Here is a 25,517-nt window from a genome sequence, read left to right on the forward strand (position 1 = left end):
AGGGCACTCCACTCTGGATTCTGCCATCTTCTATTTCCATTCCCAACTCCATTTCCCATAATCCCATTCTTAGGGCTAATCACAACCAGGTGTTCCCCATTACCACTCCACTATATAAACTGTGTTTGGACTCTCAATCATGGCAACGTCTTGTTTAGCCTGTCTTACATTTCCGAGCGTTTTCCCTGTGTTTGTTCCTTCTGTATCTGACCTTTGGATTTTTATACTGACTGTGATTCTCTGCTGCCTGCCCCGACCTCTGCTTTTTATTGTTACCGATTCTGGATATCTCTGACATACCTGACACTGTTCTGGATTACTGCCTGTCTGTTCTGTTCTGGATTACTGCCTGTCTGACCATTCTTATAATAAAAGTTCTGCATATGGATCCGAACGTCTCCGGCTCCACGTTACACTATTACTCCACATGAAATTAAGGCAAAATAAATATTTTACTGGTTGGAAACAGGCTTCCGTACCTATATATTTTTTGCCAAACAAACTGGATAGATGTCAAACCTACAGTACAATTGCAAATTGCTGAATTCCCAATGCTATTGGGTCGGTGTGCAACTACTTTTTCCCCAACTCACAGAGGCTCTATTGAAAATTTTACATGAGGACTAGCATATTAACAAGTTTATGTGAAAGGACTGTCTGGATCTCTTGGGGAAACTGCTCTATATTCAAGCCGAGCCAAACCAAAGGTCAGAGCCTTGAAAACCAATCATATACAGCTGTCTTTCCTCCCTCTTAGAGCAGTTTGTGCAAACCTGTCCAGGAATGAGATGTGTGAATGAACAGCCACTTTGGGTCACTCAGGATATTACTTCGTTACATACATATTTTAATAATTATTAGCACTGCACAGTTTGTTTAGCAAATTATGTGAAACTTTTTGACTGTAGAATGACAACAAATTCTGTAAATTCAGCCATTGTTTACTGTGATCATTTATGACAGGTTATGTGGAACAAAACAACCAAAAACATGCATGTGGTCCATAACACCAATAGAAATATAAGTGAACACAAGAAACACTGCAAATAAATCTTGGAGTCTCTGATTTGTGGGGAAAAAAAAACAATTTGTGAAATAAATCAATTGATTCAATCAGATTTAATCACTGATTTGATCCTCTAGTGTAACTCACTGACTCTGGTTGCATTAGCAGGTCACTGAAGAGAAAGATTATCAGTGAATAATGGCATACAGTTTGGTCTGTTTATAAAACACAGCTACAGCATCATCCCTAATAAAAAATAAAAAATAAAATAAAAAAGAACATATTTAAAATACATTTAGCATAGTTAAAATCTATTACCATGTTTACTGACATATCGCTCGAGACTTACTGATTTAAAAAATAGAATTAAACTTTATTTGGAGTACTACTGAAGTGTAACTGAAATAGCACAATTAAATATACTTCAGTACATCTTTAGTTGGACTTCAGCACTACTTCAGCACAAATAAAGTCCATTAAGTACAAAATTAGTTGCTCCAATTTAGCAGAATTTAAGTAAACCAGTTTAAGTTACTAAAAGTACAATTGCAGGGTATTTTTGTATTATATATATATATATATATATTCAAAACATTTTTTCAAAACATTTTAGTATATTTTTCCTTAGGAAAAAAAAATCGGAATTCGGTTTCGGAGTATAGAGCACAAGTGGCTGTTTTTTTAACAGATCTTAAAAAGTCATTTCTCCTTTTGTGTTCCACGAAATAACCAAACAGCCTACACAACTGGAACATGAGTACACTGAAAAATCTCATTCCATAACTCAAGTTCACATTATTTGACTGACTCAGACAGTAGAGCTTAGAGACTTTAAGAGCTGGGTTAAGATACATGATATGATGACACACAAGCATGACTGAACTTTTAACAAGAGGTTATTTTCTTGATCAGCTGTATGTGAAGCATGCAGCGAACTTATGTTTGTTGTGACCTCTGTAACCCTACAGCGACCAACATGCTATTTGAACAATCTCTTCATAATTATGTACCTGGGTGGACGATCACTCAACGTTTGCCCGCACACAGGTTTTATCACAGTTAGAGAGTTTTCCTCTGCAGTGACCCTTTTAATCACCATGGTGAATCTCAAAACCTGGACTATTTTGGAACATGAGGCAAAAGCGGTGAGGACGATACACAGGATGAGAATTGGTAGCATGGCAACAATCAGAGGAAAAGACTGAGAGAGAAAGCCCGGAGCAAAAATAGAGCAATTTATCAAGGAGGATAACATTCCATGACAAGTCCGCTTATGTTATCGAGAGGGCCGTGAGCCCATCCAATAAGCACCACTGGTCTCGGTCTGATCGTGACAGCGGGAGAATCAAAGAAAACCATTGATCTTAGTGCATCATTATCAAGAGGAGAGACTTGTTCACTGCTCTCGGCCTCGCTCTGATGAGGCAATGGTCTGGCTGGAATGAATCAAACGTGATCACTGTTATCAATGGACTTCTGGCTAGAAATGTAAAATTTAACACACAGAAAATGGTGTACAGTCTGCTCAACGAGTTATACTGCTGTGCACAACCTGTATTGATTGTTAATTCAATGAACATTGAAAATATGTCTTGCCAAATAAGTCTGAAAGGGAAAGTTCACCCAAAATAAAAATTATGTCATTAATTACTCACCCTCATGTCATTCCAAACTTGCAAGTCCTTCATTCAATTTCAGAACACAAATTAAGATATTTTTGATGAAATCCGAGAGCTTTCTGAACCTGCACAGACCACAGTGCAACTGCCACATTCAAGGCCCAGAAAGCTATAAATACATCAATAAAACAGTCAATGTGACATCAGTGGCATGCCTCATGGTACTTTTGGGAAAATGCATCAAAGACTGACAGGAGAGATAAGAAACTGTTGAATAAAATTATTATTTAGTTTTTATTGCGCACAAAAAGTAGGCTACATAACATTATGGTTGAACCACTGATGTCACATGGATTATTTAAACAATGTCCTTACTAGCTTTCTTGAACTTGGTAGTTACATTGCTGTCTATGCAGGGTCCGAAAGCTCTCAGATTTCATAAAATGTTTTGTGGCATTTTCTCCTGATAGCACCGAAAATAACTTAAGTTACACTTTCAGTTTTAACCGTACAGACCAGAGCAATACATCAATCGAATCTGTAAAGGGTCTACTTTTATTTTTATACATGCATAATAACAACAAAACTTTGTACATTTACAAAATAAAGAAAACAAACAAGGTGTGCTGTCTGCTGCCTTGGTCTGCGGTGATCTTCATTTAGAAACGCGTCATTAAAATGAACTGTAACTCCGTAAATACTCAATGAAGAGACATGAGAGAGATATCTATAGAAAACATGACATGTCTACTTTTAAACTAAACAAGTGCTGCCAAAAACAGATATTCTATGATAAAGTAATTCATATACGAAAACAATGCAATGTCAGTTTTCCACGTCTCCCTTCATTATCTCTAATGCGACCACGCCCCAGCGCTGAACGCCCTATTCAGATTATAATGTTACAAGTGAAGCTCGCTGTGTGTAAATGCCCATACAACAGAAAACAAAGCAGCGAGACTGTTCATCAAGTTTTTATTTTATTTTACTGTTCACGTCGCGCTGAGAGAAATAAGACACAATTCACCCCAAGAGGATGTGATGAGGATTACCTCAGGATTTGAGTTTTAGATTTCCTCAGAAAAGAAGAAGCGCTTTATCCAGCAGAGATCATAAACATGAGTAAGTCTCTTTCTATTTATTTATATATTTGTACTAGTTTTCATATAACGTGTAAACATTTTACTAGTTAGACTTTTTCCAAACTATAAATCCTGACTAAATGTATAATCAAGGGAAACATTATGAAGTTTCATTCACATAATCTAAATGTTCTACTGTACTACTAGTATCAGTGACCATTAAAATAATGTTAATAATGTAGTTTATCATTTAGTTTATTGGAGAGCACATAAACAATGTACACATTGGAAATGCTAGTTATGTAATGTTCATTTATATATTTCAACATTACATAATATTTGTGTTCTAAAGATTAATGAAGATCTTACAGTTTTGGAACGACATGAGGGTATTTAATGACAGAATTTTCATATTTTTGGGTGGACTACCCATTCTAGCTACCCAAGAAAAGATCAAAGATTCATGTAAATAAGGTCCCTTTAAATAAGTAAAACCAATAACAAACTATTGCAATCATGGCGGTTCATATTGCAGCACCCGTCTAAGAAATGAAAGGTGTTTTTGTCATGTTCAAACGCAGCAGTCTGGAAAGCATTCACCCCGCAGCAGCGTCCATATCCTTTCTGCTCATATTTCATGACTAACAAAAATAGCCATTCCTTCCACCACGACTAGATGGCTGAATAGGCCATTGTGAAAAGGGCACTAAAGACACATAACCCCAAAAAAAAACAAATGTCTTGAGAAGGGTGGAGGCAGACAGACACGGAAAAATAAATGAATTTTAGGTCAATGCATTGTACCGGAGGAAATGAAATTTGGAGAGAAAAAAAATGCAGGCTTAATGGAGATTGTCTAGTCCTCTCATAGTTATTTTGGCCTGGGCCGTGGAATACTATGGTGTTTATTTTATTGGTCAGATACTAATCGATGACACATTTTACATGTAAACTCAACATTTCAATGGTGATAACATGAGAGTTTCACGCATCACGTACACCAAAAGACGCCATTACCTCTTATTTCTTATTTCTTACCTCTTTTCCTTTGTCCTTTAAAGGAGTTACAGAAATGCTATTTTCTATGAGTAGATTCATTGTTAGCAGTCTGAGTCAGCAGAGAGCACATGAATATTAATTGCTGCATCACAAGTGAGAATTGACACATGTGGAAGATTTGCAAATGAGCGACCCTGCATGTGGGATGAAGAAGCTCTGCCACGTCAGTCAACTTACCGCTGGCTATTAGATGAAGCTTAATGTTTTATGTACGTGTTAAAAATCACGCAGCTGGTGCAAACACTCCATGTTCTGCTTATAGAACATTCTGACGCAGATTACTAATGTTACACAAAAGATGTGGAGATGACAACAGACATAAAAAAAGAAAAAAGAAAAACACTTTTTAACAGAGGTACGTCAAATACTGAAGGGTTTAGTGTAAAAATCTTTAAAACAAAATAAAAACCTGTTTAAGTTTAAAGTATTTTTGGAGAATATGTCATTTGTAGGATCGTAGTAAATTCCTACATAGAGAGCTAACATGATACTTTTTATAGTTTGTGTCAATCCACCTGTCTTTGTTTATAATCGATTGATAATCAAATATTTTATTTAAAATATCTCTAGTCACACTTTTTTTAAGGTCGAATTCTCACCATTAACAAATCATTAGCTATGACTTTTGCCTCAATAAACTCCCAATTTGCTGCTTATTAATAGTTAGTAAGGTACTACCTGTACCTTACTAACTATTAATAATAAATAAACTAATAAACTATTGTTAAATGTAGGTATTGGGAAGGATTTGGGATGTAGAATATGGTCATGCAGCATATGTGCTTTATAATCACTAATTAACAGCCAATATGTTAATATTAGCCAACAAGCAACTAGTAAGAATTGGTCCCTATACTAAAGTGTTGCCAAAGATTATTGCTAGAAAAAAAATCACAACACACAAGGGATTAAAGTGTATTTATACATCTACACTTTGATAACAGTGTTTCAAAACTTGCAGATCCCATAAAACGAACAGAAAATAAAACAGCTCTAATATGTAGAGAGTGGAAGCAACGTTTGGCTGCAGTGAAGAGCTGGATGGAGCAGGTTTCTCTCACCAGTGTCTGTAGAGCAAGCGCGGAGTGGAAAATGGAAAACGCGGAGTGGAGTAAACTGATTACAAAAAGCTTTGAGCAAGAAGAGGAAATCTCTGTAGCTTCACTCACTTACTGTGATCCAGTCAGTTTGTTTCTTGGCAACATGCAAAGCTCATACAACTAATTACTCAACATTAAAGGAGTCATGAACTGAAAAATCTACATCTTGAGAAATAAACGTTCAATTGTAATTTTTTTACACCTTTGTTATGGATGAATGATTTCGGTGTCATTAAGAGGCGATATAGAATCCTGTTACCTTTTACGTGGCTCCGGCCAAGCGTCACAAAGCCTGACGATATGAAGTTGTGAAGGTCATGGCCGCCACCTCGAGTGCTTTCCTTCGAGTAATGTGCTCCTGTGAATGGGAGCAACAGAACATTAATAGAAGATCACTCTCACACTTTGCTTCCAAGGTAAACAGCCGTCAACAGCATAACAAGCAAAATTCCCAGTGCATTTCAAGACTTATGACTTTCCATAATTCATAGGTAAAGTCACCTTGTCCACCCAACAACACACTGCTCTGTCATGAGAATATTAGATGCTGGCTCCGTCTGAGGTGTTATATTTGTTCTTGACGTTCTAATTATCAATGAAATACCAGCATGTACATGGAGGAGTCAGAAAAGTCGGACAATAACCTTGAGCACCACCTGGGAGTTCCGTGCAGTCGCGGTCACTCAAATCTAGGCATCATATCTAAGTGTTTCTAAGAATTTTTTTTAATAAATGGAACATTATTGAACCATTAGACAAAATCGAAAAACAAATCTTAAAAAAGGTTTGCATATCCTCTGTGTTTTTGTATCATATTTGCTCCATCAGGCTTTTATGGCTCTGATAGAGTAGGTATAAGATAGAAAAAACAGCTCAATTGTATTGTGAGACTCAAACCGAGCAACAATATGCCATTCGGTGCATTCATAAAATGAAATTCTTATGGCTGTAATATAAATCAATGGGATCTTTATAACAGTAGAGCAGATACTCACCACTCATCATATTTCCAATAATATGTCTCAGTTAGATAATATTTAAATGATGAAAACATTAAATGCAATGCAATCCAATGATGATTGAGGGATGAACAAATAAACATTCCTCAAAAGAGGTTTTGGAGACTGTGTGGAATGTGAACAAAGAAAGTGAAGCTTCAGGAAACAAGTGTTCCTCAAAATCCTGATAATCATATTAAAGACTCGATTTTCGATTCTATTTTTCTAAATAATTCTAATAAATAATTTCCAATCTAGATTGTTCATCTGGAAATATTATTAACAATATCAAAGTTATTCTTATGTTAACTACATTTGACAGCAAAAAGACAAGTTAAGTCCAAGCTGAAGGTGGACATTTGTCCAACTGAAACCTAATACATTTGACTTGATTAAAAGAAGTCAAACTATCAATCAGTTGACAGAAATCATGTAGTAGTTTGTGTATGACAAGATTAACAATGTTTAGATCCTGTTGATCATTTAGAAGCCTTAGAAATTTAATAAATATGTGTTTTATGGTTAATAGTTAATGAATCCATCAAGAACGTGTGCTTTTAATAGCTAAATAACAAGCACAACAGGATGTGCAAGGCCGAAGAATCAAAAGGTTGAGCAGCAGGAAACGTTATGATAAAATGTTGTTTACAGAGGCTTCAGAGACGGACAGGTTCTCATACTGAGAGCCTGCATGTTCAGCCTTTTGCTTTGGATCACTAGAAACAGTTGGACAAACAGAAAAAACAACAACATAGCACTCAGGTAAGGGAAAGATCTGACACAGTCCTCTGAATCAAATAAATGAACATGAGGCAGGGGGTAGAGAATGCAATAAAGCCACAATAAACTTCTTTCACACTAAACCCCGAGAAGCCCAAAGCATCCCATGCACAGGTGAGCTGTCTTGCAGAGAATTCATTACGCTGTGCCGTTACATGACTATGTAGCTGAATTTAACAGGCTGTTATATTGCCCCCCTAAGGAAATTCCTAAAAGTGTGCTCAACCTTGCCACAGGGGCAAGAATCAGACGCCGTCTAAATGATAACGACTTCAGAGCCGGAAACCATTAGCGAGAGTCCTTGACGCACATGTGCCAGAGGAAAAACACGTCAGAGCCTCCAGCTTTCATGCGCTCACGTGGGAAGCAGGTAAGGCTTCGCAAACCACAGGGAGAAATCACAGATGCTACTCCACTAAGTTTTTATGGCCCGTCCAACTTTGATATTAATTGCTAAGTGTAGAGATGAGGAGGCAATAAGTTCAAAACTGTGTAGAGCCGCATCATTATGAAATTGCCCAATGGCGCTCCACATCTTAATTCAACTAATTACATCAGAGTTTAATAAGCTAGACACATTTTATACATGCAATGCTGTTCTCTTAAAGAAATATTTGAGCAAACACACACAGAAGCACATTCACTGAGCTGCCGCAGCGCTACTTTCCTTCGGCAACTCAGGAAAAAAATGAGGCTCGGTTATTAGGTGTTCATCGGGTATCCTTCTAATCAAATATTTTATGCATGCATGTTTCTCAATGTCAAATCGTTCTTTAATCACCTGACTGCAAACATTCAGTGCATCCTGCTCCATGCCAAGCATTTTTACACTTTCCCACAGCTGCCATTTTATAATATCCTGCATGATTCGATGAAGAGAGATGCAAACAATAATTATTCACAGTCGAATCCCGGATTATTCCCTCAGATCATGTTATAACAATAATTTTAACTTTCCCTCCAGAAAACGCTCTTGTGCATCAGGGCATGTGAATATGCATTTTCTCTTTGAGTTGATTCAGTAGATGCTATCAGTACATTGCACTCCAATTTGTATGCCAATTACACACGCTTCTGTAGAGGCCGTCGCTGTCCCTTAACATCGACAGGACTGAGGGTCTTTAGTGAAAATACTGGCTCCACTCCCTTGGAACGAGATGTTGTTAGGCTGTGACATGGCTGACAGCACAAAGTCACCCAGCATAGCTCCAGCTCACAGCGTCCTACATGAACACACAGCTGCATCAGTGTGTGCAGAAATACATCAACAAATACAAATACCATCAGCACTCGTGACATAACATTGATTACCAAAAAAAAAAATATATATATATATATATATATATATATATATATATATATATAATACAAGAATTATAATAATAATATTTTTTTATAAAAATACTAAAAATCAGAAAATGCAAAGCTTTAGGTTACACTGATGCACTTAAAATAGAAGGGAATGGGTCAGTTTGTTAAATAAATGCATATGTTTGTTAAATTATATATATCCAGTTTAACATCATTACAAATCTTTAAGGCAGGGGCAGAGCTATAGGGTTGGCCTCCCCACTCACAACTTCTGCTTTTGTCTCTCTCTCTTTTTTTGAAAAGAATTGCGTTTAGAGGCAGAACGTGTTTAAGACCACATCAAACAGAAGACTATTCAGACGTGCACTCCACTTCGCCTCAGCGCTAGGCACTAGTCAAACGAGTGCGGAAAACAGTACAGATGCCATCTTCAATTGCATGCACAAACGGTGCGTGCAAAAACGTGGCATGCACAAATACGCACACTGTACTGTAGCCTGTATCATTCATATTAAAGCGCAAATGAATCTACAAGCAAGCATGTCATCCATGTCACGTTCAACAGTGGCAGCTCTTAAAGTAATAGCAGCCAAATAACCTAATAACCCAGCTGCATGAGATGTCTGTTAATCAAAGAAGAAAATAAAAAAGAGGAAAATTCAATAACTTTTGTAGCTTTAAAGATTGATCTAATTTAGAATTTACTAGTGATTGATGACTTCAATTTCTGTATATTTCCTACTTGCTGAAGGGCACAGGTAAATATGATAGAAATATGATTAAAATGGGTTTATATGAAAATTTTATCAAATTCACTTAAATTAGTCCAATAAATGTTCAAATCGATAGCTCTTAATTTTACTAAAATGTCAGTATAGTCAACATTACATACTATATTCAATAATTAAATATTAGGAGAAAAAGAACTATTTGCTAGAGACATCAGTAATATTGATACTTACCTTCAGTTATAAAAAAGATGCCACTAAACAAATATTAAAAATATATTGTCTATATGTTGTTTCTACATTCATTTGAAGATTGATTGATTATTGCAATATAAAATATATTTAAAAAATGATTTAAATTATTAAAAAAAAAAATTAGTTTAGATAGTTTAAATTGTTTATTTATTGAGTTTAATAGTTTAAATAGTTTTTAATAGTTTAAATAGTATAGCCACATAACACATAAACAGATATAGGTATACTTATAGGTAAACAGGTATTACCACAATATACCTGTTACCCTGATTTTGTGTGATAAAAAAAAATAAAATTAAATTACCTACCTTTCCTGTCTAAAGTCAAATGCAAATACAACTTCACTTGCTTGAAAACATAATGTTTAAACCTAAACATGAGTTTAAACCACATTACAGTGCAAATAATACAGATAATTTAACAGAAGAATGATGCAAGTGCTTTTATATAATTATAAGATTCACAGTTTTGCTTTTAAATCCTCCAAAATTGGCCTCACTGCAGCCCAGATTTCTTCAGTGAAATCTGTTTGTTGACAGTCGAAATCAATTTTGTTTTGAGGTAATCATCATCATGCCACAAATGCTGTTAAACTTATATCGAACCAGGAATATTTCTATAAAGTAAACAAATGGAGAAAGAATCCTAAAGATGTTAAGCTAATGAGCTGCAGTGCATTTTTACAGCCTCATATCGACTCTGATCCCAGGTCAGGAGTCAAGTGACATCATTTACGTCATCCTGCACTACAAGGTCACTTTGTAATGAGGATATGGAAAACATGCAGCATAAATCTTGCTTAAAGCGCATTATAAGGGGTTTCAAGAGCTGTAGATCTTCTAGAGGGATAGGCCTTAAATATAAACTGCCTTCAGTTTGCTGTTGTTGCCATATGACTGACATTTATCTCCCTCAAGTCAAAACTGCCGTTTGTGCGATCATAACTCATGAGAACGTCCAACAATGCTCTGAAGTCTCTCCTGACCTTGAACATAATGAAATACAGCACAGCCTTCAATCCAAACACAACTGAGAGGAGGCGGATCTTTATGGCTTGTCTATAGTTGACTTCCATTTAAATATGGCATGTAGAAGTCAGACGTTTACCAAGCGTTAACATGGCAGATTACATGTGACAGGGCTGAAACACATGTTGCAATGAGAACATCATGAAATATAAACCATCTGACTGACAGGCATCTAGCACATGGTCTCAAGCGCAACATACGCAATCCAACAACAAGCCCCCGATACATATTCTCCTGTATGCCAATATCACAACTGTGACTGAAGGTTGTCCAGTGCTCTGTTCCAAAGCCTACTGAGCAGCCCACAATGACAACATTTAAGGCATCATAGGAGGGCTGTCGCTGCAAATGCTGTTCCAAAAGGTAGCTGGTTTAGTTATGCTGCCAACTCTGATGTCTCGTTTTGGCAAAATGCTAAGGCAGTAACCCAAGTATGCATGCATTCAAACTTAGAGGGGAAAAAAAGAGGGTGGATGAGGCAAATGCTTCATAAAATAAATAAATAAATAAATAACCACACCAAAAAAAAACAACCAAAGAAATATCTATTAAAAACTGTATTTGAAAACTTTTTTATCCAATATTTGTTCATGCTATGTGTTTTTATGAGTTTTAGAGTGTAACGCTGTTAGCTTAGAAAGATGTTAACACCAATCAGTTGTGGCATGTGTAGTTTCTGCCTATGAAGATTGTTCCCTTATTGGTCACTTATGAGGTCCTGTGATGGTTTAAATGCATTAAAAGGACCAGAATTTGTAACAGAGCTCACATAAATCAATCATATATTATTTGAAAGTAACTCATTCAGTTTGGTGTTTCCACAAACATTTGAACATAATCAGGCGACTTACCGTGATTGGATTTGGAGCTGTGGACTGGGGTGTAGTGGTTTTTGGAGCCCGCGCGCTGCGGAGTGTTATCTTTGGATGAGCTGTTCATCGCCGCAAAGTTCTCACAGTCGTATTGAGATAAAGGAATGGGTCCTTGTTGTCTAAGAATATCTGCTAGGGCTCTGTGGAGAAAAATGGGGAACTATACGATATGAAGTCAACAACAACAACACCTTTCCAATGTTTGGGTGAAAAATCACCTCCGACTACTCTCTACTCTAATTCCATTGGATTTGTACAGAAATAAAGAAAGAACATCTATAAATAAGTGTTTAATCACCAGTGAGCCACATTTCAATCATAGTTGCACCTGGTATATATGGGAAGCCCAGAGGATGTGAATTCAGAGCTGCATTATGAAAGCCACTGTTAGCTCTGTAAATGTTTACTCTTACCAGAAAAACTGTATTAGTTTTGCATTTGTTACCCTGCAGTAGCTGAACTGACAGAAGAGTCAACAACACTCCTTCCTATTACATGCATTCTCAGTTTGATGGTTTGCTTCTTGGTATTTATCTGTGCGTAGACTATATAATACAGGCCAGTTTAATGTCCTAGCAGACATTATTTCTACCACCAGAGCAAGACGTCTGACTAAAGGAAATTATATTTTATCTTATACATTCACCTATTCATGTAAAATGGAAAAGGTAAGACATTTTGCAGTCTGTACCAGTGGATTTGATCGTGAAGCTCAGACACATTCATATAGGCTGCAAGAAGGACTGCAGCAATTCTATATTATGACATTTTTCGTTTTTTTTTTGTTTTTTTTTTCCCTATGGAAATTGATTGCACATCTGTATATAACATAACCAAATCCCAAATTGGTGATTGGGTGAAGTGTTTTCTCACAGCACAATTAAAATGTTCTGAAGCCCTCAACCTCAGAGCTGCCAATCCAGTTTAAAAAACCAACAGGAAATATTGTTGTGTCCTGCGTGAATGGTGTGCGGTTCTGTGTCCAGAGAGGCAGACACTGTGATGAATCTGTTGTGCCCACCAAATGAGGGGGGAAATTTAATGTCTGTAATGAAGCATAAACCCTCTCACACAAACACAAAAATGAAGGGTGTGTGCTTGGCTCTATAGCGCTACCAGCGCATATTAAAACTCTGCTTGGAATTTTGATCACAGCCCTTTTAGCATGTGTGATTTTCTATGTGGAGAAACAAAAGAGCTGCATATACTGCAGATGGTGAGAGCTCTTCTATCCAGTCCACTTGCAACGTTATCAATCACTCCGAAGCGCTAATAATATGCAAATGAGAATGTGACCTCGTTAGGAAGAGTTTAGAAGCCCTAGAGTTGTAGGAGAATGAATGCGTGGCGCTCACCTGTGAATGTTCATTTCCTGAGGTGGTTGCGTTGCTTTGTCATACGCGACTTTAGTGGAAACCCCAAGGACTATAATAAAAGCAATGACACCGCAGGTGATGTAGACCGCGGTGTTCGTTTGGTCCATGCTCGGATCGTAAGCGTCACCTGTTGGAACAGGAGACGGGGGCACAGTTTTCACCCAGTCGGGCTTGTGGTAGTTCTTGCATGTTCTCTGCTCCAACCGGTTGCCTTTAAACTGGCAACAGAATCGCAAGTAACACGAGCCGCAGCAGTAGCGGTGGTCGGTGTTGTTGCACTCGAACTCCTTGTCGAACTGGCCGCTCACGTCGTAGTAGCCCAGGCAGGTGTCGTGCGTGACCGCCGGACGGACCTGCGTGATCCGCTGCGTGGACGCGGAAGGCGCGACGGTGGTGCCGTTCAGTTCCTTCGTCTTCTGATTCCTTTTGGGAGGAGGTTTGGCTCGTTTGGCAGTCAGTGTGCCAAACACGTTGAGAGGGTCCAGATAAATGAGCAGTAGCAGAAAGTGGCGTATACCCATGGCGCAGCGCGTCTTCAGGACCCTGGACAGCTCTCTGTGATTCCCGCTTCAGGCGCGCTGATCCTCCGCTGTTAGCGAGTCCCGCATCCCTGACGACGAGCCGCTTGTGGAGATGTTGATGAAAGGCGCCATTCATTTAAAGCAGATATTCTACCCCAGAGCGGTTTTGTGTTTGACTCAGCTGGGTGTCACTGCTGGGATTTCCAAAGAACTCTTGTCAAACGAGCCTTTACGTGTCGCTTCCCATCTCGCTCTGGGAAGAAGTAGACACGAACTTAATTGTTAGTTAATTAAATGTTTGCACATCGACTCTGATAAAAGCATCAGACTCAAATTTAGCAGCGCCACATTTCTTTCTAACGGTGTGTGTTTACCATTATTATCACTATTTAAAATTCACTCGTGGTTGTTTTTTAATCTATGATTTCTATCTATGATCTATGATATGATTTCTTATGGTTTACAAAAAAATAATAATAAATAAATAACACTGCATGTACGTTGCAATATATATCGATCTGAAAACGTACCAGAAATACAGTTGCGTGTGCATTCGATGCCTTAATGGACGGAACAATAATATCAATGCACTAAAAGACAGTTTGACTTCCATTTTCTGTGTTTTGCTTATATGAAAATTATATAATATCAATTTACAAAAATCTTAATAAAGAACTGAATTCTTCATGCATCTTAGAACGTATAATATTCATGAGCTAATTCCATCGCTTTTATGTGGTTATATAAAGAGTGCAGTCAGTCTTGATCAGCACTTACCTTGACTTTACTGCTTCGGGCGGGTGTGTTGGCTCTTGCCAAGGTGAAGTGAAGTGGCAGTTAGTATCCTATCCCGAACAGACCTATCTGAACGGTCCGCCTACCGTCTTTCGCTCTTGCATCAAATGCTGGCGTCACCGTCCGTCTATGAGCATCTCTCTCTCTCTCTCTCTCTCTCTCTCTCTCTCTCTCTCTCTCTCTCTCCTTTTTGCACGGAGAGAGAAACAATTTTTCATGCATTTGCGAATTGTGCTAGATTAGTACCTTTATTTTTGTTTTTAGGTAGCATTTTAGGAGTTGTAATGAATCTTTTTCTATGGTGCTATTCATTTCTTGGGTTTAAGTATGTAATGGACAAAAGATTTGTCAATTGCTGAATTTTGTTTTAGGCCAAGCAAAACTGGCTATTATGTAAGTAAAAAGAAAAAAGTGGAATGTACATAGAATGTAGTTGCATTGTTTGTAAACATGGTGCAAGCAAGATTGATTTTAATTACTACAAACATATGGATGATTCATTTTCCAAGATATTTGGTATTACAAAGAGGCTTTGTGTTCTGTTCTTTAAAGATGATTTGATCTTTACACATTTGTGAGCTGGCTTTATTTTTTCTTTGTAAAGGAGCATTGTAATTTAATTGTGGTGTGATTTATATTTGTAATAATGGATTGTTAAAATCCATTATTTTAACAATCTCTCTCCTCTCTACACACATTACCACACCTATTTCTTTAGCCTCTTGCATGCCATTTGTTTCATTTGCACAGGCTTTATATATATATATATATATATATAAAACTGCATGATTTTCACTGTTATTTAGCCAGACCTTAGTCAGTGTGTAGAAAATTCTGGACAAAATCTGCAAACAACACTGAATAGATTTCCTATAGCAATCTGTATCCTATTCTCCCGCTCCTGTGCACTGTCATTGATTTCAGTTCCTGCAGACTTTTTGCAAGTACCAGAAAACAGCTGTCATAGGAAGTCACTTAAAGCATTACTGTTGTTATGTGACAGATTGTTTGCCGCTGCTCCAGCTGAATGCTGAATGCGTCTCTCCCTGCAATACTGTCTTCTCCAACATGCGTAAACTCACAGATTCTTCAGGACACTCTGTACACTCCGTCTGGCTGCTCTTTGTACCAGGAAACGCTCCCTAGCTGCACCCCTTAATTACTTTTAATCTTACAGAAAGCTGGAGCTGCAGCTGGATTAGGCTGCAGAGAGCTGAACACAGATGCTTTGGAGATGAATGATTCATAAAGGGCTTGACTGACACCATCTCTGCCTTAAATGCTGCTACTGTACATACATTGCATTTAAGCACTTTCATGCCAGTCTTGTATGGTGTGGTAATTATAGCACTAGATAGTTCAGTAAACCAACATGATGCTATTGTAGGTATCGGGATAATCTGTATGAAGTCACATGGTTCAATAGCTTTCCCAGGCAGGTATTGTGAAGTGCCTGTGTTGGGCTTTAAGAGATGTTCAACTCTATTATGTAACTGTATTTTGAAGAGATCAAAAGGTTCTCTCAATTTTGCAGTCGGTTAACAGCAGATTTATTCTGTTGTGTGGTTATGGACTGAGAAAATGAAAAGGATCAAACAAAAAACAGCATTGTTATTCAGTTATCATAAATTAATTAACAGGAATAACATTACGAAACGAGACTACGATTTAGAATATTTTTAAGTTCATCCTACACAATCCTCTGATTATGAAGCCTGAAGGCAGTTGCTAAGTTACAGCTTCTTAGTTGTTCTGTTTTTTTTTCTTTTCTTTTCTTTCCCTCTCCATCTCAATTTTTTTTTTAACGATGCCATCCATAGTTTCTCTAATGAAATATTCAAGCAGTTCTTGTGAAGTTCTCCCTTGGACTTCACATATTGAGCTCTAAGAAATGCATACTTGATTTAAGATTGCATACATATTACATATTGCATGCACTGGGATGTAAACATAAAAATAAAAAAAGTGAACATATAAATGAAAAAATGAAACACAAGTGTAGAAAATGCTATTGCATCATGCCCAGAAAATATCCACAAGGAAATATTCAAATCAATCTGTTTCCAATCCAGGCATTAAAGTAGCTCTGGGTATTTTGTTATATATCAAATGGCATAATTCTTGAGCAAAATAGAACAACTACAGACTGTGCGAACTATATATATGTGGAATGAGAAAACATAAAAACACAAATAGAATCTAGTAGTAGGAATCCAGTCAAATAACTCCATGCTTGAAGCACAGCAGGTCCTGTGTGTACATTACTTCAGCTTTCTGTGGACCACAATTATAATACACACACACATACATACATAAAATATTAGGCCACAGTCCTGCAAGCCTTTATGCATTTCTCCCAAAGGCTTGCAGGTCTTCTGATGTGTCACCTCACTTTGTCGATATTCTAACCCAAATCCTTGGAAAACACTGTTCCTGAATTACAGCATGAGTGTGTTGTGTTGAAGAGCTCAACTGTCCTCTTGTGTTTCTGCTTGTGCGTGGAGTTACTGTAGACAAAGTGCTTTGTCAAGACTTCCAAAGGCTGTGTCTTGTATGCTGGAGGCAGAAAAAGAGAAAGCACAAGCTAAGAAGTGTCAGATTCAGTACATGTATAAAAAACATCTACTTTATATATATAGTTTGAGAAGTGCCTGTTTTAGAGTTACTCTATGAAAACAGCAAAAAAAAAAAACTTTATTTTATTTTTGTTCTATTTCATTAAAGAAGGTAATATTATATAAGGCTTTATACCGTCTAGGACAAAAGAGACATATTTTTTCAGCAACTTGATAGCAACATAAATGTTAAAGTCTCTTCGAGTAAAGACAACCATTTACTCATGAAATGAAAAACACTATTTCAGAGGAACCGTGACTCACAAATTCACAGGGTTTAGGACAACTGCAATAAATAGATGCATGCATGCATACATACACACATACAGTGGGTAAAATAAGTATCGAACACATCACCATTTTTCTCAGTGAATATATTTCTAAAGGTGCTATTGACATGACATTTTCACCAGATGTCGATAATAACCCAAGTGATCCATACATACAAAGAAAACAAAACAAATAAGTTCCGAAGTTATGACATGGGGAAATATTGAACTACTGAAATGTATTTAATACTTTGTACAAAAGCCTTTGTTGGTAATGACAGCTTCAAGACGGCTCCTGTAAGGAGAAAGTACTCGCATGCATTGTTCAGCTGTGATTTTGTTACTTTAAATCTTAAAGTCTCTGTGGACCTCTTCTATTGTCACGGCTTACGCTGCTGGAAGGAACACGGAGCCGAGGGATAAACGAAACAAGGATTTATTAAATCAAACATAGGCAAGGTAAGTAGCAAATAACAGGTGGCAAGTGGCAAGTAACAGGTAACAAGTGGACAAGTAGACAAGTTGACAAGTAACAAGTAGACGAGTAGACCCGACAAAACAGAACTGAAAGGACAAGGCTTTTATACAAGGGATAATAGGGAAAACACAGGTGGATGGAATGACTAAATTAACAGGGACATGGAACACATGCGGAAATGACTAGACACACCCGGGAACTAATCAAACCACATAGAGACAGAAACTGGGTCACAGGGGCAAAAACACACAAAATGAGTCCAGGTGTGTGACAGTACTCCCCCCCTCCCGGTAGGTGCGTCCTCGCACCGTAGAAACAACAAAGGGAGGCGTGGGTGGGAACTTGGGAGGAGGTTCCGGTGGAGGACAGCCTCCCAGGAGGGGGCCAGCAGACAGGGACCACAGAGGAAGGAGCCAGGGAGGAGATGACGGAGGGAGGAGCCAGGGAGGATCTGAAGCAGGAGGTACCCAGCAGGACCCAGGCCACAGCCATAACGGCCCAAGGTGGGGCCGACGGTGGAAGGAGCCATGGAGGAGGAATGGTCACCGACTCCAGGGACTCGACCCACGGCAACGGAGCAAGTGGAGGAGGAGCCCGAGGCGGAGACGGAGAGACGAAGAGCCCGGGTGACGGGGAGGAGCCGGAGGTCCTAGGCGGAACTGATGGCTCTGGTGACTGACGCAGCGATGTGGATCCGGAAGGCCGCGGTGAGGCCAGAGTGACCGAGGACTGAGGTGTAGCCGAGGGGATGAAGGAGCCTGACGGAGCCGGAGGGACGGAGGGATGAGGCGAAGCCGGAGGAGTGGAGTCCCGAGGCATAGGATGGACGACGCCAGACCAAGGCGGAGCCGGAGGGACGAGGGAGCCAGGCAGAGCCTGCGGACTGCCGGGCCACGGCGGAGAGGAAGGAGCTAGGAGCCATGGTGGAGCCGACGGGTCAACGGGCCGAGGCGGAGTCCAGGCCTCAGAGGCTGGAGGCGGAGGTGAGGGAGACGCTGACCAAGGCGTCACTGGAGGATGGCGGTCAGGAGGATCAGGAGCCCGTCCTGGGCTTAACGGAGGATTAGGAGCCCGTCCTGGGCTTAACGGGGGAACAGGAGCCCGTCCTGGGCTTAACGGGGGAACAGGAGCCCGTCCTGGGCTTAACGGAGGATCAGGAGCCCGTCCTGGGCTTAACGGAAGATCAGGAGCCCTCCCTGGGCTTAACAGAGGATCAGGAGCCCGTCCTGGGCTTACAGGAGGATCAGGAGCCCGTCCTGGGCTTACAGGAGGATCAGGAGCCCGTCCTGGGCTTACAGGAGGATCAGGAGCCCTTCCTGGGCTTAACAGAGGATCTGGCATAGGTGAATTGGAAACCCCCTCATTTTGACCCATTTGGCGCTCCACATTTTGCTCCCTCGTGGTGGGCAGTGTCGCCGGCTCTCGCACCTGGTCTGACGGGTTGCTCTCTGGCTCTCCGTCATCGGTGGGCTTGGGCTTATGCCTCGTACCGTGGGGAGATTGCAGGCTGGGCTCTGGGTCCAGAGTGGACCTGGCGAGATCCTCCATTGGGCCGACCGTGAGAGGTGACCCATTTCTCACCAGATTCCACTCTATGAATGCGGCGAAATCCTCCCGAGGACCATCTTCGGGCGACAACAGCGCGTGGTCCGGGTAGCTGGTGGCATTAGCTAGGAAGAGAAACCGTCTAGTATGGTCCTCGAGAGAAAGTCCCTCCTGCTCCAGCAGGAGGAGGAGGTATTCGGGGCGATAGAGGGGATCCATTACACACTACAGAAAGAAAAAGACTGTGAAAAAACGGAAAACAAAAATGGAGGGAAAACACGCAGTTTTTAACTTTTTAGGTCGGGTCTTCTGTCACGGCTTACGCTGCTGGAAGGAACACGGAGCCGAGGGATAAACGAAACAAGGATTTATTAAATCAAACATAGGCAAGGTAAGTAGCAAATAACAGGTGGCAAGTGGCAAGTAACAGGTAACAAGTGGACAAGTTGACAAGTAACAAGTAGACGAGTAGACCCGACAAAACAGAACTGAAAGGACAAGGCTTTTATACAAGGGATAATAGGGAAAACACAGGTGGATGGAATGACTAAATTAACAGGGACATGGAACACATGCGGAAATGACTAGACACACCCGGGAACTAATCAAACCACATAGAGACAGAAACTGGGTCACAGGGGCAAAAACACACAAAATGAGTCCAGGTGTGTGACATCTATGAGCTCTGATCTTTAGTTCTTATTTTCTATTGGATTCAAGTCAGGTGATTGGCTGGCAATTCTAGCAGCTTTATTTTCTTTCTTTGAAACCAATTGAGAGTTTCCTTGGCTGTGTTTGGGATCACTGTCTTGCTGGAATGTCCACCTTTGATTCATCTTCATCATCCTGGTACTGTAGGTGTTGGGACTGAACCAGATAATATTGATTTCCACTGACAAAGGGCAGGATTGCTTTCTAATTACTGATAGATTTCAGCTGGAGTCTTGGCATTTCATGTCTTTTTGCACCTCCCTTTTGTCGTGTGTTCAATAGTTGTTCCCTGTCATTCCATTTAACCAAATTTCTGACCAATTTTTATTTTTTATTTATTTGTACGTATGGATGACTTGGTGAAAATGCCACGTCAACAGCACCTTTAGAAATATATTTACTGAAAAAATGGTTACGTGTCCAATACTTATTTTACCCACTGTACATACCTGTAAATGCTGTTTGCTCAAATTGTTTAATTGCTTAAAATGAGCTAATGCAACAATTCTTGAACATTTTCTCACAACATCATTTCATTTTGTACAATCCATTTAAATTTGTAAAACAGAAGTTTGCATAATTCATCTGAACTAAAGCTGCATTAATAATTTCTGCTGTGTTAGCATTGCTGAAACAGGACATGGGGGTTTCTAGTTCCCAGCATGCTTTGCAAGCGATTGAATGGAGAGAATAAATGTTGAAAATAAGTGCTTTTTCATGTGTCTTTGAGCAACATGATGTTCTTTAAATGTTCTAATGTTTTTTTATTTTTTTAAGAGATTTAGAAGGGTTGATGTTAGCATTATGCGCATAAAAAACATTGTATACTTTACAAAAAAAAAGTGCTCTTTACTTGTGCTTCATGCTAACAACATTAGATCATGATAACAACATAGTTACTAGCTGCAGTAAAAAAAATAAAAAATAAAAAATAAACACCGACAAGAGATACACTGACATCTACTTATATTGTGTTTATTCAATTCTAGAGCTTACAGGTCAAATTAATCAAATTAATCACATCCATTCATGTGTCACTCGACTGTTACTCAAAGCTGAATGAAAAATCAAAGTGGTGCAAAATACAGTACAGTCAGAATAAACTTACTCCCATTCTTTAAATCACATGCACACAAAATTAAAAAAAAATTGAATTTGTCCTGAATGCTCTCTGAAAGTCCCTCATTAATTTCCTTCTTAATGTCTTCAGAGTGTATTTTCAGTAAAATTGTCCGTGTGATGCGTGTCAAGGTTGTAATGCTTCTAATCTCAACCACCGTCTCATCTGTCACTCTCAGGAGATTACCGACTGAAGCATTCTGGGATTTTAGACCGTATAATTAAAATGGTCATAAAACAGGGAATGTAATCACCGTTGATAAAACCTCATTCTTGAAATATAATCCATTATCTTTCATTCTCCATGCGTCCAAAACAATTTTTCTGCATAAGAGACAATCAGCATCCATCTCGTTTACTATTTTTTTGCTAAATGAAAATCATTAACAAGAGCAGCTTGTGTGTCCTTTTAACATCACAAAGGGATCTAGGTATTCTCGTTAAGTGATGGTCACATATATGCACACAAGGAAATGCTTTAGTGCACAAAATATGTGTATGTAATGCACTAGAACTGTGACTCCCTTCAACGCAACACAAATCCATCATGATGTATATATACTGTATTGTTCCTGCATAGCTAAAGGATCACAAAACAACAACAACAACAACAACAAAAAACACTGAGAGCCAAGTAAGATCTTTCTTAGTCACAGGTGTTGTCAAGGCAACTTGGCCTCAGCTGTGGTCATAATTTTCTAGCTTTGAGTCTTGCTTGAGTGACTTAGCATTTGGTTTACTGGCAGGACTGGAAGTGCTATTTAAAGTCAAAGCCCAGCTAAAATTACCTCATCTTAGGGACCTCCAACTATTATAATTTCACAAAGTCACCCCATAGAGTACATACCTGACTTAGTGCTTTCTAATGACATATAGTGTTGATGATAGGTTAGACACACACAGTCAATATTTCAGCAATCCCACACAGTCAAGAATGTTGCTATACTGAAAATCAGTGTGACTCTGATTCGTACTTACAAAACTACAAATTATGAGTGCATCTGAGAAATGTTACATACAGCATTGCTAACAATGTTAGGTTCGTCAAATAACTGAATTGCTGGAGAAGTTTACAAAAAGGCTTGTAAACTTCCTTGGAGTTCAGTGTAGAGCACTGAAACAAAATGAAAAAGACAAGACCCAACAGGGAGCAAACAGCAACCTGACCCTCCTGCCAAATTGCGAGGCTGGAGAAAGAGGGGAATCGTCAGAGAAGCTAAAACACTGAAAGACTTTAAGAGCTCTTTGGCTGAAACAAGAGGAACTGCAAGGACATCAACAATTTGTCCAGCACTTCACAGGTTCAACCTGTCTAGGAGTGTTTTCACAGAGAAAGACAAAATCATACCTGTTTGCTAGACAGAAAAAATAAAAATAAATACAAAAACAGTGGAAGGAAATGTACATGTATATCTCAAAGCTCACCTGCTCAATATCCTGTCATAGTGGCAGAACAATCCGGATTCCTGCTCAGTAGTAGCAGAGTTTAGCATGTGCATCAGTGCATATGGGAATCCCAGAGTATGACGGAAGAGGGAACATGCAATGAATCAAACTCTGAATAAAACATAACAACTGGGGAAAAAACAGTGAATTAGTCCTCAGATGCCATGTTCAGCACAACAGCATCTAAGAGATGGTTTTAGAAACAGCTGTGACTAGCTAGTTCATTTCTGTAATGATGGTTCATGTGTGTTTGATTAGAGCCAGAACTCTAATCAAACTCTAATTTCTAAGGATTGCCTGATTTCTTTGATATATATATATATAATTTTATGTAAACCTAGCAGGATTTGTAAACATTTGTGTCTCCAGAATCATTCTGTGCTGTCACTGTGTTACGTCTGTGCAAACATACAAGAATGTTTGTGTGCTGCAATCACAATACAAAACTCCAACTCCAGCTCCAACTCTAATTCATTTCTGGCCCTAATTTGAGATTGAAGACAAACGGAGAAACAGCTCACCTTTGACAGACAGCACTAGAGCTCAGTCCACCCTTATTTAAAGCCTTTCGGCCAACTGCACTCATCATTTCCCTTCCCATCAGAGTGACTGAGAGCCAAAGAAACGTAAAGCACCACATAGCATTAGAATTATAGGAACTGCTACGGGCTAACATGAATCACACGTCTCTCAGAGGAATAGTTTTACAGCTGCCACTGTTTTCCTCTTTCCTGACGTCGACTGTGGGATGAATGAATTAAGTGGGTCACAGCTGCTAAGACGAGCACATATTTCAGCTTCTGTTCAGAAGAGCTTTCCTAAGGCTGTATGGGAAAAGAAGTGAACATGTTAGCCTGATACCCTATCTTTTTTCTTTCTTCTGTACTAGAGCCAGAAATGCATGAGACAGAATGTTAAATCATTTATTTACACAATGCTTTCACGTCCTCCTCCTGTCTCTTTGTGTTTGTTGTGCTTAGATTTTAAGGATTGTTCCAGGTCTATCACACGTGTATGTAGTGTCATGCAGATTATCACACACACACATACACACACACACACACACACACACACACACACACACACACACACACACACACACACACACACACACACACACACACATATAGATATACATATATATATACATATATATAATTCTGGAGGCTTTAAAACAGAAATGTGAAGCTCTTGTTTTTGGAAAAGCATCTAAATTGTTCAGAAAAATTGCATTTGTCATTTGAATGGTACTATTGTCTACTGTAAATTCTCCATTTCGAGGAAGTGGGAGATTTATACAGTAGTTGGATGAACATCTGGTTATATTCCTGTTAGTGATGTTTCCCTTATGTAAATTGTGCTTTGCAAAAGGTTTTCTGGCATTAACAAAAATACACAGATATACTTTTTAAAATTTCCACAATATGTCTGCATGAATGTCCATGCTCTTTCTATCTTTCCTTTTATTTTTAATAATTTTTTAGTTAAAATCTTGTATAACCAGGCCAGGAACATACTACAAAAGGAGATCAGAGTGTCTAAAAGAACTACTCTGAAAATCTGAGAAAAGAGCTCTCAGCCAACCACCCGGCATCAGTATGGTCTCGTCTGAGGAACATCACCATGTACAAGACACCACCCCCACAGTCTGCGGAGAATCAACAACTGGCTGACGATCTGAATGTGTTTTACTGTCGATTTGAAAAGCCTAGTCTACCACCCCCCACCCTCTCTGATCTGCACTTCCTCCACCATTCAACCTGCACTTAAGGTCAGTGTAGAGGATGTGAACCGGGTCTTCAGAAAACAGAAATCTAGGAAAGCTTCAGGCCCAGATGGTGTTTCACCTGCCTGTCTAAAAGTCTGTGCTGACCAACTGGCCCCCATCTTCACACATATTTTCAACAGATCACTGGAGATCACAAGTTTGCATTTACAGTCGCTCTTACGTCTGTGGTCATGAAGTCACTTGAGAGACTGGTCCTGGCCTACCTGAAGGACATCAGTGGACACTTGCTGGATTCTCTTCAGTTTGTGTACAGAGCAAACAGGTCTGTGGATGATGCAGTCAACATGGGGCTGCGTTATATTCTGCAACATCTTGATAGACCTGGGATTTATGCAAGGATTTTATTTGTGGACTTCAGTTCGGCCTTCAGTACCATCATGCCTGACCTTCTATTAGACAAACTGACACAGCTCTCCATGCCCACCCTAATCTGTCACTGTATCGCCAGCTTTCTGACGGACAGGCGGCAGCTAGTGAGGTTGGGCAAACTCACATCCAGAACTATCACCATCAGTACTGGTGCCCCCCAGGGATATGTGCTCTCCCCACTGCTCTTCTCCCTCTACACGGATGACTGCACTTCAAAGGACCCCTCTGTCAAGCTTCTGAAGTTTGCAGACATCACCACAGTCATTGTCCTCATCAAGGACAGAGACGAGTCTGCTTATAGACAGGAGGTTGAGCTGTCTGGTGCAGCCTTAACAACCTGGAACTCACCACGCTCAAAAATGTGGAGACGATCGTAGACTTCAGGAGGAACACCCCTGCACTCTCCCCACTCACTATCATGAACAGCACTGTGACTGCGGAAGAGTCATTCAGATTCCTGGGCACAGCTATGTCTCAGGACCTGAAGTGGGACAATCACATTGACTCTATTGTGAAAAAGGCCCAGCAGAGGATGTATTTCCTCCGCCAGCTTAGGAAGTTCAACCTGGCACCGGAGCTGCTGATGCAGTTCTATTCTGCCATCATCGAGTCTGTCCTGTGTTCATCTATAACTGTTTGGTTTGGT

The 25,517-nt window shown here is 39.4% G+C and overlaps 1 protein-coding gene across 7 annotated transcripts in view; it reads right to left on the reverse strand.

Moving 5' to 3' along the window:
- Positions 1-14,659, reverse strand: part of LOC132121951 (protein shisa-6) — a 55,432-nt gene extending 40,773 nt beyond the window's left edge. For all 7 annotated transcript variants that reach the window (XM_059531716.1, XM_059531717.1, XM_059531713.1 and 4 more), the window contains exons 1-4: positions 14,513-14,659; positions 13,194-13,988; positions 11,818-11,978; positions 6,126-6,224 (exon numbers count right to left, since the gene is read on the reverse strand). In XM_059531716.1, the coding sequence (XP_059387699.1) occupies positions 6,126-6,224; positions 11,818-11,978; positions 13,194-13,735 (802 nt within the window). In that variant the 5' untranslated portion in view covers positions 13,736-13,988; positions 14,513-14,659. The remainder of the gene's footprint in view (positions 1-6,125; positions 6,225-11,817; positions 11,979-13,193; positions 13,989-14,512) is intronic.
- Positions 14,660-25,517: the final 10,858 nt, after the last annotated feature.

The sequence above is a fragment of the Carassius carassius genome, chromosome 40 (genome assembly GCF_963082965.1).
Source record: "Carassius carassius chromosome 40, fCarCar2.1, whole genome shotgun sequence".
Classification (NCBI taxonomy): Eukaryota; Metazoa; Chordata; class Actinopteri; order Cypriniformes; family Cyprinidae; genus Carassius; species Carassius carassius.